General features: G+C 42.4%; 2 protein-coding genes across 2 annotated transcripts in view; one reads left to right on the top strand and one right to left on the bottom strand.

Moving 5' to 3' along the window:
• The window catches only part of LOC146629659 (voltage-dependent calcium channel subunit alpha-2/delta-4-like), an 87,125-nt gene that overhangs the window by 27,651 nt on the left and 43,388 nt on the right, over nucleotides 1–16,086 (bottom strand). The window contains exons 26-27 of the mRNA XM_085360168.1: nucleotides 15,070–15,191; nucleotides 14,886–14,954 (exon numbers count right to left, since the gene is read on the bottom strand). Coding sequence (XP_085216294.1) covers nucleotides 14,886–14,954; nucleotides 15,070–15,191 — 191 coding nt within the window. The remainder of the gene's footprint in view (nucleotides 1–14,885; nucleotides 14,955–15,069; nucleotides 15,192–16,086) is intronic.
• Nucleotides 11,246–13,133, top strand: LOC146629660 (leucine-rich repeat-containing protein 52-like). Its single transcript, XM_085360170.1, has 3 exons — nucleotides 11,246–11,291; nucleotides 11,750–12,415; nucleotides 12,664–13,133. The coding sequence occupies exons 1-3, from the start codon at nucleotides 11,246–11,248 to the stop codon at nucleotides 13,131–13,133; spliced, it is 1,182 nt and encodes a 393-aa protein (XP_085216296.1).

Here is a 16,086-nt window from a genome sequence, read left to right on the forward strand (position 1 = left end):
GCATATAATTCAATTTTTGCTTGATGCATAAAGTTAAAAGATTAAAACTAATAAAACAAGTTTTAAAAAGAGACTTTTCCATTTGATTACATTTTGTATGATGGATTATGTAGAAAAAGTAGAATTGGGCTGAAAGATCTATCGCTTTATCACCTCTTCAGGTTGTAAATCGTGTTTTTAAAAAGTAACTAAGTAATTAATTACCTTTGAAAATAAGTAATCAGTAAAGTAACGGGATTACTTTTTTGGGGAAGTAATCAGTAATTAGTTACTGATTACTTTTTTCAAGTAACTTGACCAACACTGGTCCCCAAGAGGGTCACGGACCCCCTATTGATCCTCTGCCTAATCAAACAAGCCAAGGTGTGAAAACGGGTGTAGGTCACAATCAGTCAAGGTTTCGGGTGAACCCATTGTGAGACCTAGCCCCCTCTATCATGTGACTTACTGAGGTCAGATAGCCCAGGATCTGAGTGGGCGGATTATAGATGGCAGACAGTTGGTGTCGTAAACCACCGCCTCTGTTCAAAGACGGTCGCTCACAGTGGACATAGATGGCTTCTTTCACTCCTCTTTCAAACCATCTGTCTTCTCTGTCCTAAATGTGAACATCCGTCCAAAAACAGTGGCAAAAGATTAGAATTATTGGACGGATGAAGTTGATCTGTCACTGTTGGATGGGGAAACAGGCACTAGCAAGCTAATAATGAACAGAGCCCTGCTGATAAAGAGAAAATTGCAGATAGGCGTAATGTTAGACTTCATTTAGCCACAGGCTAAACAACAACAGCTCCTAATAGGAACAAGATCATATTTCTTACATGCATTTTACACTAAAATGTCACATTTGGGTAGACAAATATGTGAAAGTATCCATATAAAGGCACAGATGTGAACATAACTGTAATCTTAAGGGATTAAAGGATGATGTCACATCAATATTGTGCCTAAAATTTGTTTCTGCTAGTCCCAAAAAACAATCAGCTTCTGCCAGTTCAAAGGTTGCTGGCTGCAGGTTGATGATGCAGCCTTTGGACAGCAAGGAAATTCTGTCTGTACTTTAAGAGAGTACAGTACTGGGACACCCCCCGAGATCAGTGTGTAATAGCAGGCTCGTAGCAGAAGGGGGAAATGTGACACTGCATTTGTGTTTGGGGAGTGTCCTGACCTTTGGGTCTTTTAAACCTCTTAAGGCATCACTCTCAGTCATTCCTCTAAAATAGCCTCTCTGCAGACTCAGTGGTCTGCGGCTTTGCTCAGCCGTTTGATTTCATTTCTCAGTTTTTTTCTCCTTTCCTGTCAGCAGCGTCCTTATCGCCGCCCTTCAGAGCTGCAGCTGAACTGTTTCTGCTGCAGTCTGCAAGGACGGGACAAAACAAGCACCACATTTATTCATGCTTCTTGACATAAAGTAAAAATACACACAAATACTGAGGGATTCATGTAACAGTTATTCTCCCTTTGTCTCTGAGTATTTTAATCTGTAGCTGAAGCCTGCGTTTTATTTTAATAGACCACCAACTTCTCATTTGTGTTGAGTGTGCTGAAAAACTGAGAGCACCACTCAGAACATAAAAATTTTATGATCCAATTTATTGTCAGCTCTGTTTATAGTGTTAATCTTATTCTTTAATATTCCATATACTTATGCATACCTTTACTGGCCTGTACATATGAATTTCTACCTACAGTAGCAATCTTTGAAAATTTCTCTTATTGTTTTTGATAACTGCATTTGTAGTTTCTGGATCGTGCTACAGTGTTGCTGAGGTAAGATGATTTCACCACAGTGATCAATATAGTTTATCTAACCCATTTTTATGAATGTGAAATGCAAATCTGACGATGCAGTAAGAGCCCCGAGTGGCCTGCTCTGTTTTCTTTCTTTATCTTTACTTACATCTGCTATTTCATCTTTCACTGTGCTTCAGTAAGACTCATTATTTTTAGTTCAGTCAGGACCACGTTAGTACAAAGAGGGTGGTTATTTCCTTCTCTTTCCATTTCACTAATTTATACTTGTCAGCATGTGTCTGTTCCGAGACCTCCCTGCTCTTCCACACACATACACGAGCAGAGAGGCAAACCCCCCCAACACAGACCACAGCAGGCACTGATAGCAGCAGCAGATATAACACTGATGAAGTCACACAGCTTGAAAAGGGGGAGCGGGGTTGCAAAGCAGGCTGCAGAGCCCCAGTAACAGTCAGGCTATGGCCCGAGACAAACAGAGACAACCAATCAGAGGTGAGACCCGAGTGCCTGACAGGTGGTTCCAGAAGGTTGCTTGCGGGGTGAAATTGGTGGAAAAGAGGTATATGGTGCTGCTCCTTGTGATTGCTTTTATTGCTAACAGGTTGCCGTGGTTGATTGTAGTCTGTATAATGACTCTGACTTTGAAAGTAAAAGTTGTTCCATTTAAAATGCACTAGTTTCAGCTTAAAATTTTATATTAAAAGGTGAACATTCTCAATTTTTGGTTGGTATCACTGTTTTTAAAGTTAATCCTTGGTGGTTAGTTAGCAAGTGCATTTAGACAAGTGCAATCACCAGCACCAACTGGTCGGGTCATACATATTTTCCCTCGCAGAGGTTGGAGATTAACAGAAAACTGACATATTTTTAGAAATGCATATTTCAGCATCTGGCATCGGAGAGCTAACATAGCACGGAGGATGCTAACTGCAAGGATGAACAGTTTGGAGGTATTCCACATCGTCACATACACCAAGAGCTTCTCTCTGACTGTGTACAAAAGGTTTTGACTTAGCTCGTTAACTCATTATGTCCCATGTAACCACAGACAGTCTGTGGGTGGAAACTTTAATTAAGCTGATGTGACAAGTTGTCATCGACACATTATTTTATGCCACCTGTGTCTCTCTGCTCCACTCTGTGTATGATTGTCTAATTGTTAAGTAATTTTCCTTTCTTTTCTTTTTTCTTTTACTAACAAAGAGAAATTCAGTACATTTATATTCTTGAATGTGATACACCTTTGGTATACTTTGTTGCTAAGTGAGGAGAGAAGTGTTTAAGTTGAGCCTAACGTTGCCTCAAACATAAGAGGATGAGTCCCAGCATTTTCCTCAAAATGATAAATAAAGTTTATTCCAGGGATGTCAAACTCACTGCACAGTAAATCCCTGATATATTTAAATTGAAGGAAAAAAAAGTGCAATTTCAATAATAAATCTCATTTTTTTCCCTACATGACAAAGAAATGCTGCTGTAGTACATTAAAAGTCTGTCAAGCATGACTCTTTGGGCATAAATTGTAAGAAATGAATGTGTAAAATTACAGACAAGGTCCTGTTAGCTCATTGCACATACTTTCTTGTAATTATAAAATGGAACATTTTGGTTTTTTTCACAGTCCATTGTCCATTTTTTACTGAAACCACACTGTTAAAATTAGAAATTTATCTTGTAGATTGTGAAAAACAAGAATTTTCTGTCATTTAATTATTCATCTAGTTCTTATTTACTTTAACGTCAGTGGGGGAGCTCCTTATCAGCAGGAATTGCCATAAAACAGTTAAAAGTTTATGCCCTCACACACATTTCCATAGCCGTCCAGTGGACCAGATTGGGGTCTGCCTTATTAATTTAACACTGATATGGGATCAGTGCTCTGCATCAGCAGTTACCTGAAGTCAAAGTTTTTGTATCGTCTCCATAAATCCATCTTAAGATGTCTCATATAAACACTAATACTTCTGACAAATTAGATTGTTTTAGTCTCTCTAGCACGTTGTAAATTTGCCGCCCTGGCACATGCAGCAGTTAAGGTACCGTGAAGAAATACTACCGATTACTTTCTCTCCGACTCTCTTCATTCAGAGCTCAGCCTGCAGCTGCAACGCACTCTGCTGTTACTATTTCTGTCAAACAGCTTTAATGCACATTACACACTCGATGCAACACAGAGAGGACGGGTGCTCCAGCGCACCAACACACACACACCCACGCGCACATACGCAGCATTAGCAGCAGCATGTGGCTTCCCTAGCCCTCTCTCTCTCCCTCTTTTTTTACACACAGAGGCTCGCCCGTCCTCAGTCGGTGGGCTGGGTGTGTGCTGGACAGAGCGCACAACGATCGGAGGAAGCCAAGACAGCGAGCAACGTGAACGAAGACGAGGAGAACGAATGTGAGCTGTGTTTGATCCGGAATAAAACTCCAGATTCTGGTTTGAACAAAGACTCGAGCCTCTGGCTTTTAAACCGAAACCACTTTGTGCCCTTGAAGAGAGAAAGCTGGTTCAATCAGAATCCAGAAATCGCTGCCTTTAGAGCTGCTCCTTTACCGAATGCTGCAGATGAAGGAGAAAAAGAACAGTTCCTCTCCTCTTTCTCTCTTTGGAGGCTGAAACTGCAGCAGATGGTGAGCCGCTCTTGTGTGCATGAGGGTGAACAATAGGTGAGCAGAAATAAGTGGACACTCGTCCACTGTAACTTTAACTTAGTGTTTGTTTCAGCCTGTTTCATCTCTCTGCCAGACCTGCAACTTTTCATTTCATTCATGATGATTATTTCCATTTTTAATCCATTGTGAAACTGGACAAACGTGTCCCGTATCCCACAGATTAAAATAGCATCTTGACTTACTGTTGCAGCTGTAGGGCATGTAATGAGTACTTTGGGTTTCCACAGTTTGCCCCTATTCCTGTTTCAATATGACATCTCCCCCCACACACCGGGAAATTGCCATAAAGGAATGATTTTTCCAGTGTGGTGTGGAGATCTGCACAGAAACCTGCCTGTGAGCCAGACCTCATCACCATGCATCAGTGTTTGACTTCACAAATTTTTACGAGCTTGAATGGGAAACCAGGATGTTAGTGACGCCCGTTAATGTCCAGACTTTGGAGTCCCCCGTTCATCCAACACACACGGCTGAAATCTTTGGGTGTCCACATACTTCAGGCCATGCAGAGTACAAGCTGATGCTTTTAATAGAAAGAGAGACTAAACGCGTGTGTGTGTGTGTGTGTGTGTGTGTGTGTGTGTGTGTGTGTGTGTGTGCGCGCGCGCACGCTTTTGGCATGTATTCAGTGTGTGTATGTGTGCGTGTTGTTTACTTGCTCCCTGTTGTCTCCCTGCCCGCCTCAGTGTGGATGCTGCAGTGTGTTTGTGCTCTCGGCCTTTTGGACCCAACGCTCGGATGCCTCATTCTCAGGCTGTTTGGAGGAAAAGTGCAGCCACGGGGGGGTGGGGGAGAGACTGCCTGTCAGAGGCCATTAAGCAGCTCGCCGGATGCCAAGTTAGAGCCCAGAAAAGCATGGCAATGCACTGCAGATGAAGCAGGGAACGTCACATGGCAGCACTTCAATGACAAAATCGGAACAGTGGAGTTTTAAATCGAGATAATAACCCTCCACTTTTCCACATAAGTGGAAAACTGTTTGCTGATTTGTCTTACACCATTTCAGCCTGAGCAGATAATGAAAGGCTTAAAGAGAGAACTTTAAGTGAGAAGGCTGTTGTTAGAATCACTGCACAGTCAATAAAAAGATGATATAAAGAAATAAGAGCAGCATTAACGATCAAGAGGTTTTTGAGGAAATGTTTTTGAAGCCTCAAGGTCTGATTTAATGACCAGAACCACTGCTGGCAGTTACAGCGGGACAAAAACCTAATTTGATCAGAGAGACGTGGAGCTGAGGGGGAAACTCCAGTTCACCTTAATTCAACAACAGATTTTTGGAGCACTGAGTGTCTGTAAGAAACACCGTGGTGTTACAGCTTGGGGATAAGTTAATAACTAAAGGTAAAATGTCACAGAGCCCTGCAGCCTTTTACCTTCAGCAAATGTCAGGAAGGATAACTGAAAAATCAATTTCACCCAGTAATTTAGCACATGCATATAACATAATGCTTTCAGTCACTCATTCAAGTGACTTTCATTCATTAATGGTTGAAACAAAGCAAAATCCTCTGAATTATCCCCAATAATTCACACACGTCACCTGCATTGTGAAAACATCGCGGCCTAATTCAAACCTCACTGACGCTCGCTTCTTGAACCCCACTAATCTCAGAGTCGGGGGGAATGGTTTTAAGGTCAGTCCATTAATACAAATGTAACCTGCTAAATGATAAGAAAATATTTATTTGAACACACTGGAATTAACCTATTAAAGCCCAGGTAGAACTCCAGGGTGTTCACTAGTCACTATTTGTCTGTTTCTTGTTTAAACTAGTGATAAAAAGCAGTTAATTAACCCTCATAATGTCCTCCCGATTGCCATACACCTGTTGTACTCAGGGTTCAAAAATGACCCCAGGACAGCACATGTGTTAAAACAATGCTAAACTTATTTGAATGTGTTAGCGAGCAGCGATTCACAGCAAAAGACCGGCAGAGGCTACAGTGCTTGTTGCTAATCTACCCCAGGAGCTAACCATGGTACTGAAATAAAGACAAATCCTGTCAAGCATTACACTGTTATTCACCAACATTAAGTAAATATTTGGATTTTGGGGTCATTATTCGCAACAAGCAATTTTACACTAATAAATGGGTATAAAACTGGTTGTATTACAGCTACCAATCGCCAGTATGTCTGATTAAACTAACCCAACTACAAAGCAACCATTTAGGATTATAATAACTAAGCTCGTGCATCAACTTAAATAAACCAAGGAACTTACTTCCTTGGTATACACATAGGAAGACCCACTCAGTGTGGAACTTAGACTGCTGCAGAGAAACAACCAACAAGGTGACATTCTCCAAAAAGAAAATCATGGCTGCATGATGCTAGCTGTTACCAGAGTGGCTCAGTGTGTATGAGGAGATCGGCTGTATATTGTTTACCGCTGTGAAAGTGATTTAACTGACAGGCCAAATAAAAACAGCAGATGTGTGTGTGGTAATAGCACGATAATAAAAACCGAGACAGCGCGGGTCAGAGGCTGGTCGGGTCGGGCGGGCGGGGCGGGAGGAGGTGTTTTCTGGGATCAGATGTTTAAACAACATCTGGACTCCTGCACAGGCATCTGCCCTGCTCAGGGATTGAAACTGGGGTTTTAATCTGCGACCCCTCGCATCTGTGTGGGTGGCGTCTAATCTGGCTGATGGTGCATTTGACAAGCTGCTTCAACTCAACAGCCGTTTGCTCACAAAACCTCCATAAAGTTGAAACACAGGAGGAACGGAGGAACATTTTGCTTCAGTTTTTATAACTGGGAAAGCTTTTACTGGGACGTTACTGTGGGAGGATCCATGCTGTGTCCTGCAGAATGAGGAGGAATATGGGCTTCTGGGGTGGGAAACGTTTGAACGTTGAAGAGACATAAAACCCACAAAGAATATTACAGTATAGCTCAAACCACAGGAACGCAATTATTTCAAAGACTTCTACAACCCAATATTGTGTGATTAGTAGAGCTGGATATTAAACTTTAGTACTTTATGGCCCCAGAAAATATATACACATGTATATCAAAAACATGCTTCTCCGGGCTCGGTGTAGAAGAGCATGCAAAGTGCACTTTTACACTTCTAACCTATCAGAACGTAGGAAAGCACAGGAGAGGATGAAATACTTTCTCTGCAGATCCTCAGAGGCCATACTGGCACTGCAAGTCTCAGTCTCTGGGGCGTCTCCAGGATTTTTTAAATGGTGCGGAAAAGAGAAGGAGACCAAGAACAAGGCAGAGATGTCCCACAGGAAATCAGAATATTTGCTCTGAAATAAATGCAGTGTAGAAAATTGGCATAGAAGTAGCACTACACCAGAGACTAAAGATTGTAAAATATGGTTTCAATGCCAAACAAAGTGGGGAAACAAATATTTCCTCTGTATTTAAGAAAAAGTCATAATAATTCTTAATAAGGAAGATGTTTCAGCATCCTGATAGAATCAGTAGTAGTCATGTGAAAAGGAGGATTTCACAGGACTTTGTACTTTAGCAGCAAAGTCCTGCTTTTGATGGAGCTTTTGGGTTGTTCTCTGACCATTGCACCGGGTGAATTTGCTGAGAATGTTTTAACACAGAACACTTAAATACTTTAAATCAGCAAAGTGACAAAACTTGTGCTTTAATAGAGCTGCTCACACTTGCTGATGATCAGTTACTCACGTAATTTGATTAGCAGCACCTTGCTGCTACTTACCCTCCCACTTCCCATGGAAGAAATAAGGGTGAACTTTAATACACATTCCTGGAACATCAATTTTGATCCATTAATATATTCATCGGTTTAGCATTGTAGCTATAGATGACTTTAACTCATTGTACACTGCTGATTAGTATTTATTTATTTATTTTTTAATTTAGAGCAGCGGTCTCCAACCCCTGGGCCATGGACCAGTACTGGACCATGAGTCGTTTGGTACCGGGCTACAAGATTTGAGGCTCGGGTGTGAAGTTTTTATCGTTATTTTTTAATCGTTTTTATCTTTAACTCGGTTTCCCTGGGTCTTTTCCCGTGTGTTATGAATAAATCTTCCTTTTTTGGTACCAATACTGGTTTCATTTGTTGTATTTATCTGTGACACCGTAAAGGCCGGTCCGTGAATACATCGTCCGACATAAACCGGCCCGTGGTGCAAAAAAGGTTGGGGACCGCTGATTTGGAGTTTAAAATCTGCAAAATAACATGCAACTAAAGCTTTATCCTATTTATATTTTAAATATTTGCTTCCATTATATAGACATTTTGATTCATACAATAGACTAACTCAGGTATTTACCAGAGCTAGCATCAAAAGCCTCCATCAGAAAAAAACCAGCAGTCTTTCCTTGACTGTCTCAGAGACTGTATTTTTTTTATGAATAAACCCACTGGGAAAATTTGATTTTGGACCTAGCGTCCTCGACCTACACCCAGCAGCCTCTGGCGCTCAGGGGTGTCCTTAAAAGTCCAAAGAAGGAGACACCAAGTAGGGCAGAGAGGAGGGCGAGCTACAAGGAGCGAACGACTGAGGAGAGAAACAGCAGAAAAGCAGCCAGGAGCAACTTCACAGATTGATAAACAGAAGATGACACACCAGCCCCTACGTTTGTTTTTGGTCCTCGGCTCGCAGCTGCGCATGTGTTTGAGTGTGCAGCGGCGGGCGAGTGTAGAGCACCGAGGGTGCTCACTGGTACTTTAATCCCAAAGTAAAGGGATCTGGATAAAGACATCGAGTTCAGCTCTGCCTGAAGGATTTATACAATGTGAGATTTTGTTCTTTCTACAAATACTTCGGATCCAGCACCAACATCAGAAAGCATCAGAGGTGATTCTGCATGCTCATCCTCTTAAGGGCAAATCTGAAGATCAAATGCAAATGACAGCTGTCCCTCAAAGTCTGGTTGCAGGATTCTCATTTCACTCCCCTTCACAGTGTGCAGAACAGAAAAGCCAACAGACTGGGGTTACTCTGCCTCTGCTTTGGTTTTGTTGAGGTGACGGCTTCTGATGAGGACAGTCTAATCCTGCAGACACTCTGAGCACCAGTACTTACAGTACATTATCTTCTATTCATACACAGAGGATGTGCCTGTCAATATCATCCTGGGATGAAGGCCCTGATTTTTTTCCCCTGGTCTCTTGATGATGTAAAGTGACGTCAAATATTCTTTGAGGGAGCCATTATCTCGCTTCTATACCTGCATTGTAATTTCCCCTGTTTTCTAATGTCAGTTGTGCCCCGAAGGCGACTTTCTGCCTCACACAGTTCACAGCAGAGTGACGGACATCTTTGTGCCAAGTTAACAAAAGAAGGACCTGCAACAAAAGAAAGACCTTGAGGCAGCGTTTCTCCAGCTCTTTACAGCAGTTAAAGATGGATGGTGGAGTGACAGCACTTTTCTTTTTCCACTGCAGCTTTATCTCCCCCTGCACACTTTCCTCTGCATATCAGAAGTGCCCCAAACATCCAAAGATATCAAGAGAAGTAAAGTCAACGATTTTTTTTTTTTTTTTATAAAAAAGAGAGAATCGTCAAAAAATTTAAACAGTTTTCTTGATTGCATGTGTGAAACAATGCTGTACTGTATCCACAGCGTACAGGAACTGCGAGTGGGCGTTAAGAAGACAAAAGTTGGCAATGACTTTTCCTCCGATGTTGGTGGATGAAAACACAGAGGATTATTCCACTTCAGCATGAAGCGCATTGTGCGTTTTCTCTGAGCAAGAAAGGAGAAGAATGAAAAGGATTGAGGGCGTGCAAAAAAGCTGCCCATTACAGCACAAGTCTGCAGTTTTTAATCTGACATACTCCACTTAATCTTCCATACTGAGCTGCACTCTTTGTGATTTAAATTAAACAGGCTTGTAGAAAAGAAACAATCAGTTTGAAGCCCTGGAATAAAGACCTGAATAAAGATAAAGCATCACAAAGATGACCTGTTATTCTAAAAGGGCGGCTTTTTCCCCCAGTCGTCCAAAATTCCCAAATTAAAGTCCAGTTCACCTTCTCGTCTTACCTAACAGACATGGCTAGGACGGTCACTGGACGCTATGAGTATGTCTGTATGTAGTTTCATATTTTCTTTATCTAGTTCCAAAACCACTCATCAATTCTCTTCAAACTATCTGTGTGTGCGGCTGGGAGCCCGAGTAAGTGGAGTGCCGAGTTTGAAGTCATTTGAATGAGTGATTTTCATATTTTGGATAAAATTTGTTCTCCACTCTGTGTGTAGGGGGAGGGGCGCATACACACAGGATACATGAACCTTTTCCTTTCACTCTGAACCCTACATTTGTTTCAGTAGCCTTAGTAATGGTACTATTACAATGCCCATATACTATATACACACAATACTTATACTGCAGTATTTCTTTGCACTTTTACCTTACTTTTGGATGGAAATATCAGACATTATTTATTTATTTATTGTAAAGGTTTAGCTCATCTTCATGTTTCAGCATTAAAGAAATATACATTCTTATGAACTTAAGTTACGTTAAGTTCTTTAAGTACATTTTGAAACTAAACATTATGGTAGTATTATAACTTTTACTTATACTCTTTGACTCATATCATAAAATATTTTTTTTGTGTTTCTGAAACTAATCATGTACCTAATCCTTTAGGCTACAGTCTTGTGCTGATTAATAATATTTGCAACTATTTTTTGTAAAAGATCTCAATAGTAGTTCACAATCTGCAACTCCAATTCATGTTTAGCTCTGCATGTACATTTTTTTCAGGACACTCTCCAAAGCTGAAAGTTTGCGTGACCCGGCCGAGAGAAAGAACAGCTGGATGGCAGCCTGAGGTTTCAGTGGATTTGATGTGGCAGACATGAAGAACCAGCACCAGTATGGACGAAGTCATCTGGAGAGACTGGGTGAGTCCACTTCATATACTATACAAAACCTATATCTTCACCTAAATATAATGTATAGTTTACCTACCAGAAAGCTAAAATTAAGTGTGCCGACAAACCTGAGAGACTCCAGCACTGGTGACTGAGACGTCAACATGAATCACTGCAGGAATTAATCTGATGCCTTCATTTAGGCTCCTGTTCTTATGAAGAGATGTGGAGCACACTGTTCTCTACATCGCTCTCTTTCTGAGCTTCAGTGATCAAGTGATCTGCTTATAACAGAGGAAAATCTACTATGATTCATTAAAAAGCTAATTTAGGTGAACTGAGGGAAGTAGGCTTGCAAGTTTACAACATTAAACCGAATATAGCTTCACAGAGTTAATGCATGAGGTTTAAATGTTTCTAAACGATGTACTGATAGTTTTGGCAGTGTAAAAGACGCTGTTATTCTGTTCGTTTCTCGTGTCTTCCAGTCTGCGTGGCTCTGTCCACTCTGGTGTTGGTTCTGCTGGGACTTCTGGGTTCCGTCACAGGCTGTCCTGGTGTCTGCACCTGCTATGGCAATACGACTGACTGCACTGCTGTTGGACTCCTCTCTCTGACGCCTATCCTTGGGCTGCTCGCCCAGGACTCTCTGGCACTCCACCTACCCCAGAACAATCTCACCTTCCTGGGCAAAGCTGAGCTGTCCAACCTCAGCAGCCTGGAGGTACTGGATCTTTCCCAGAACCACTTTTCAACCGTGCAGCCAGGAGCTTTCCTAGGCCTGAACAGCCTGCGCCGCTTAAACCTGTCCACCAACTACCTCAGTAAACTCAATAGCAGCACAGTGACAGTCGAGGCCTTCAATGGAAGTCAGGGGAGTATTGGATTGAGCAAGGAGGTTTTCAAGGGGCTATGGCAGCTGCAGGAACTCGATCTGTCCTCCAACGGCCTCCTGTGGCTGCCCAAGGGCCTGCTGGATGGGCTTCAGAGACTCACCTGGCTGTCTCTGGCCAGCAACCGGCTTGTCACCCTGGACAGAGTCACATTTGAACCCCTGGTGGGGCTACAGCACCTCCTGCTGGTAGGAAACCCTTGGAAATGCGATTGCAAGCTGAGAGACTTCAAGCACTGGATGGAGTGGTTGATTTACAGGGGTGAGCAGGGCTGTTAGCAGGCCTCTCCATATCTCAAATACTTTAAGACTTTACCGGAGCGAGTCTGGGGTGTATAATCTAAGCAATTAATCTCTGCTCTGCAGGATGGATGTATGCTGAGCAAAGACATCTAAGAGTACAATGACCTCTATATCTTTCAATCCTTCCCTGTCTCTCCTGGTTCCCTTCTTTCTCCCTTCCTCCTTCTTTCCCCTTGTTTTTGTGTCCCCTCTCCATCTGTTTTATAGATGGGCAGGTAGATGTGATGCAGTGCAGCCTCCCGGAGGATTTGAAGGGCAGGGACATCCGCAGCGTGCCAGCAGAGATGTTCAGCTACTGCCTCCAGACTTCAACCAAGGAAGGCGCCACCCGGCCTCCTTGCCCGCCCGGCCGGGTCGGAGGTGCCGATGATTGCATCCGTCAGCGCTACAGACCCGCGAGCGTCCGCCGGGCACAGGGCACGCAGGTAGTTGCGGCCGTTGTGTGCGGCACAGTGTGCGTCATGATGGTGGTGGCAGCGACTTACGGGTGCGTCTACGCCTCGCTGGTAGCCCGCTACCAGAAAGAGATGAAGAGCCGCGGGCAGCCCCTGATGGCTGAGTCTGGAGCTGACACCGACCTGGAAGACGGGCAGACGTCATCCCCGACCTCACTGGAGGAAACGCCGCCCAAAGAGGCCAGCGGCTTCGTGCACAGTTATCGAATCAGCAGTTTCTAACACACTGTACTTCAGCTCTCATCACTGATGAGACGAGGTCTGCAGAGAGAAACCCTGCAGCTCACTGGGCGAAACTCTCCGGGTGGGGACTGATTGTGCAGCTTAATGGAGCGGACTAAATCCAGTGAAGCTGTGATTCTGCAGTACTTCTTTTAATGTATGGATGCTCTGTGAATTGTTATTCCCTGCGCTGCATCCCTCAGCCAGCTTTGAAACTTCTCTCAAGCTGCTGTTTGGCACTTCTGCACCTTGACTTTCCCTTCATGTGTGTTTCTTGTTTAGAAATATGAATCTACATTTAGTTCCCGTCTTTGGATCTAAGCCCAAGAAGCACAAAGTCAAAAAGTACAAACGTCTGTGAATGTGTGACATTTCTCTTGATGTGAGCTGCAAAAAATTACTTTTCTCTTAATCAGCTGTGCGTGTTTTACATTCCCCATTCTGCAGAGTAATTCTTTGTACCTGTGTTAGGTGGATGCCCCCGCTGAATCTCCTCAGAACAACAAACACTTTGAACCACATCAGAGTTCTGCTGCTGTCAGGTAAACGCTGCTTTAAGCTTCATCACAGGTTAACTGCATTCAAACAATACTAGAGCTGTACTGCCACCTAGAGGGCAAGCTTAGAGCTGCAACAGCTTCTAATCCAGCACAACGAAACAGCGATGACTATTATCTCCAACATTGTGAAGTAAAGAAAGAGCGTGAGGAGATCAGCTCACATGTGATAAGCACATGAAATAAATTGAAGTGTAATTGAACTCAAGGACTGTTAATCATGCTGAAGGTAATAAACTCTTTATTTATCTAAACTGGGTATTTTTTCTTTTTAAAGAAGTGTTTTTGGTCCATTTCACAACCTCTAAATCGCTGTTCTTAAATGTGAGTGAGAGGACTACTTCCTTACAGAGTTCTGAGAGTCGTGTTCTCCTTTGCTTTCGACCGGGGAGGAGAAGTTACCTTGAACTTCATTTCCACTGCATGTTACAGTTTAATTAGATGATAATAGATAACTATCATATCTGATATCATATCTCACAGTACAATAATATTGAATGGGTTGCATTGTTGTATTTTGCCATGTTTCTCAGGTCTTTGTCTGAATTTCTACGAACATTATTGCTAAGGATTGTCTTATTGCATTGGAGTCACACTGGGTTAAATATGTACACTTGGGTTTTAAGGGGTATTTATTATTTTCTTCTTTTTTTGGGTTGTATGGAAGCCCCAAACGCAATTTCATTGTTCTTGACAATGACAATAAATAAATAAATACAAATAGCCGCTGCTGTTGCAGGCAGCGTCACCACATGCTTCATGTCACGTGGTGTAAAAATCCCACACAAAGCGATTTGAGTGAGGATTCTTGCTGACCACTGTATGACCTTCAATGTCTTCATCATTATCTTTTACTCTTGCCCGACTCAAGAAGAACAACTGAAAATGGTCAGCATATGGCCACTGCTGTTCCTCAAAGTGCCACTCGCAGCTGGCTTCTAAAGTGACTCCGCCCACATAGACTCCCATGTTAAAATGTCTTATTTTCCAACAGAAATAAACATGTTTGGTCTCCACAGCTAACTCCAGCTCCCTGTTAGACGCTGATCTGCTTTGGCTGTCACGGATTAATAAAGGAAACAGTAAGCAACTAAAGCAAGAGGAAAACGCGATAATGACAGTGCATGCTGTGTTTTTGTGATGAAGATGAAGAAGGTGAACATCATAGCTCTTCCACCACTTGTTTGAAACTCACCTCCAGCCATGGCCGTCTTTCCCTCGGTTGACACGGTCACCGATGTCGTCGCTATGATGTACTTCACTCCTGAGGGGCAAAACATTTCGCCCAACATTAACTACAGATCACCTTATCAGTAATTCAATGATAACGAGTTACTTTTTGTTCTGCAGACGTGTTCAGGGGTTCGTCACAAACAAACCTTTGTCATTCACTGGGTAGTAGTAGAATTTTCCAGGAGTGTTTTCTACAGCCAGGCGGTACCACAGCGGGAAGTGATCGACGGTGAACAGATTATCTTTATCAGCTGGAGTCAGGAACTTCCTGCAAAGTGAGCAATCATCCTCAGATAACATTTTACTTTGAAATTCACTCCTAGGCTCATTGACTGAACTGGTCAGTGTGCAACTGGAAGCTCTAATTTTACTATTTATTTCTAATCATCTTCTGTTTCAAACACAAACCTGTTCTTCGTGCTACTGATGAACATTTTTTTACTTCACTCACTTCAAAGAACTCACAAAGGTTACACACTCTGATAGTCCACAGCAGGAAGCAGCTATAACAACAATTCTTAAACCAGCTGGAGTGTATCAGCTGGGATCGTGCTCTGAAGTGTGACATTATTATTTTTAAAGAAAGAAGGAGGGAGGGAGAAGATATGGTTCCAGCAGTTAGTGTTATAACATAATTTTCTTTATGCTAATAGTACAGATGAATTGTCTAGCTAATAATGAGCACAAACAGTGTTGAAAAGCTGCAGCTAGGAGAGCAACACAAAAGGTGCTGTTCTGAAAGCAGAAAGTATTTCGCCACATAAACCTGAACTCTTTGCAGAAGCACGTAAGATATATTTGCTGTCAGGTCCAGACCACCTGTTGGAGTTACACTGTAACTGTGTCACGTGAGTAAATGTGCACATTGCCAGTCATTTTTTTATTATTTATACCATGTAAAAGGTAAATGGACTGGTTTTTATATTGGATTTTTCTTCTCTATATGAGCACTCAAAGATTTACACAACTTGCCTCATTCATCCATTGCACAAGCACTAGAGCAGACAGGAATCGAACCACCAACCTTATGACCTGCTAGGACCTGTTAGGTTTTAATCAGGTGACTGAATGCTCCCTTAGTTACACTACAACAGGTCTGGGCTTCTAGATTTTTCTTCTTCAGTCCCCTTTTCCACTTACACCTCTCTGTATTTAATCATTAG

Source organism: Diplotaxodon limnothrissa, linkage group LG7 (genome assembly GCF_057381915.1).
Source record: "Diplotaxodon limnothrissa isolate DT_005_m linkage group LG7, D_limnothrissa_male_GT1.1, whole genome shotgun sequence".
In the NCBI taxonomy this organism is placed as follows: domain Eukaryota; kingdom Metazoa; phylum Chordata; class Actinopteri; order Cichliformes; family Cichlidae; genus Diplotaxodon; species Diplotaxodon limnothrissa.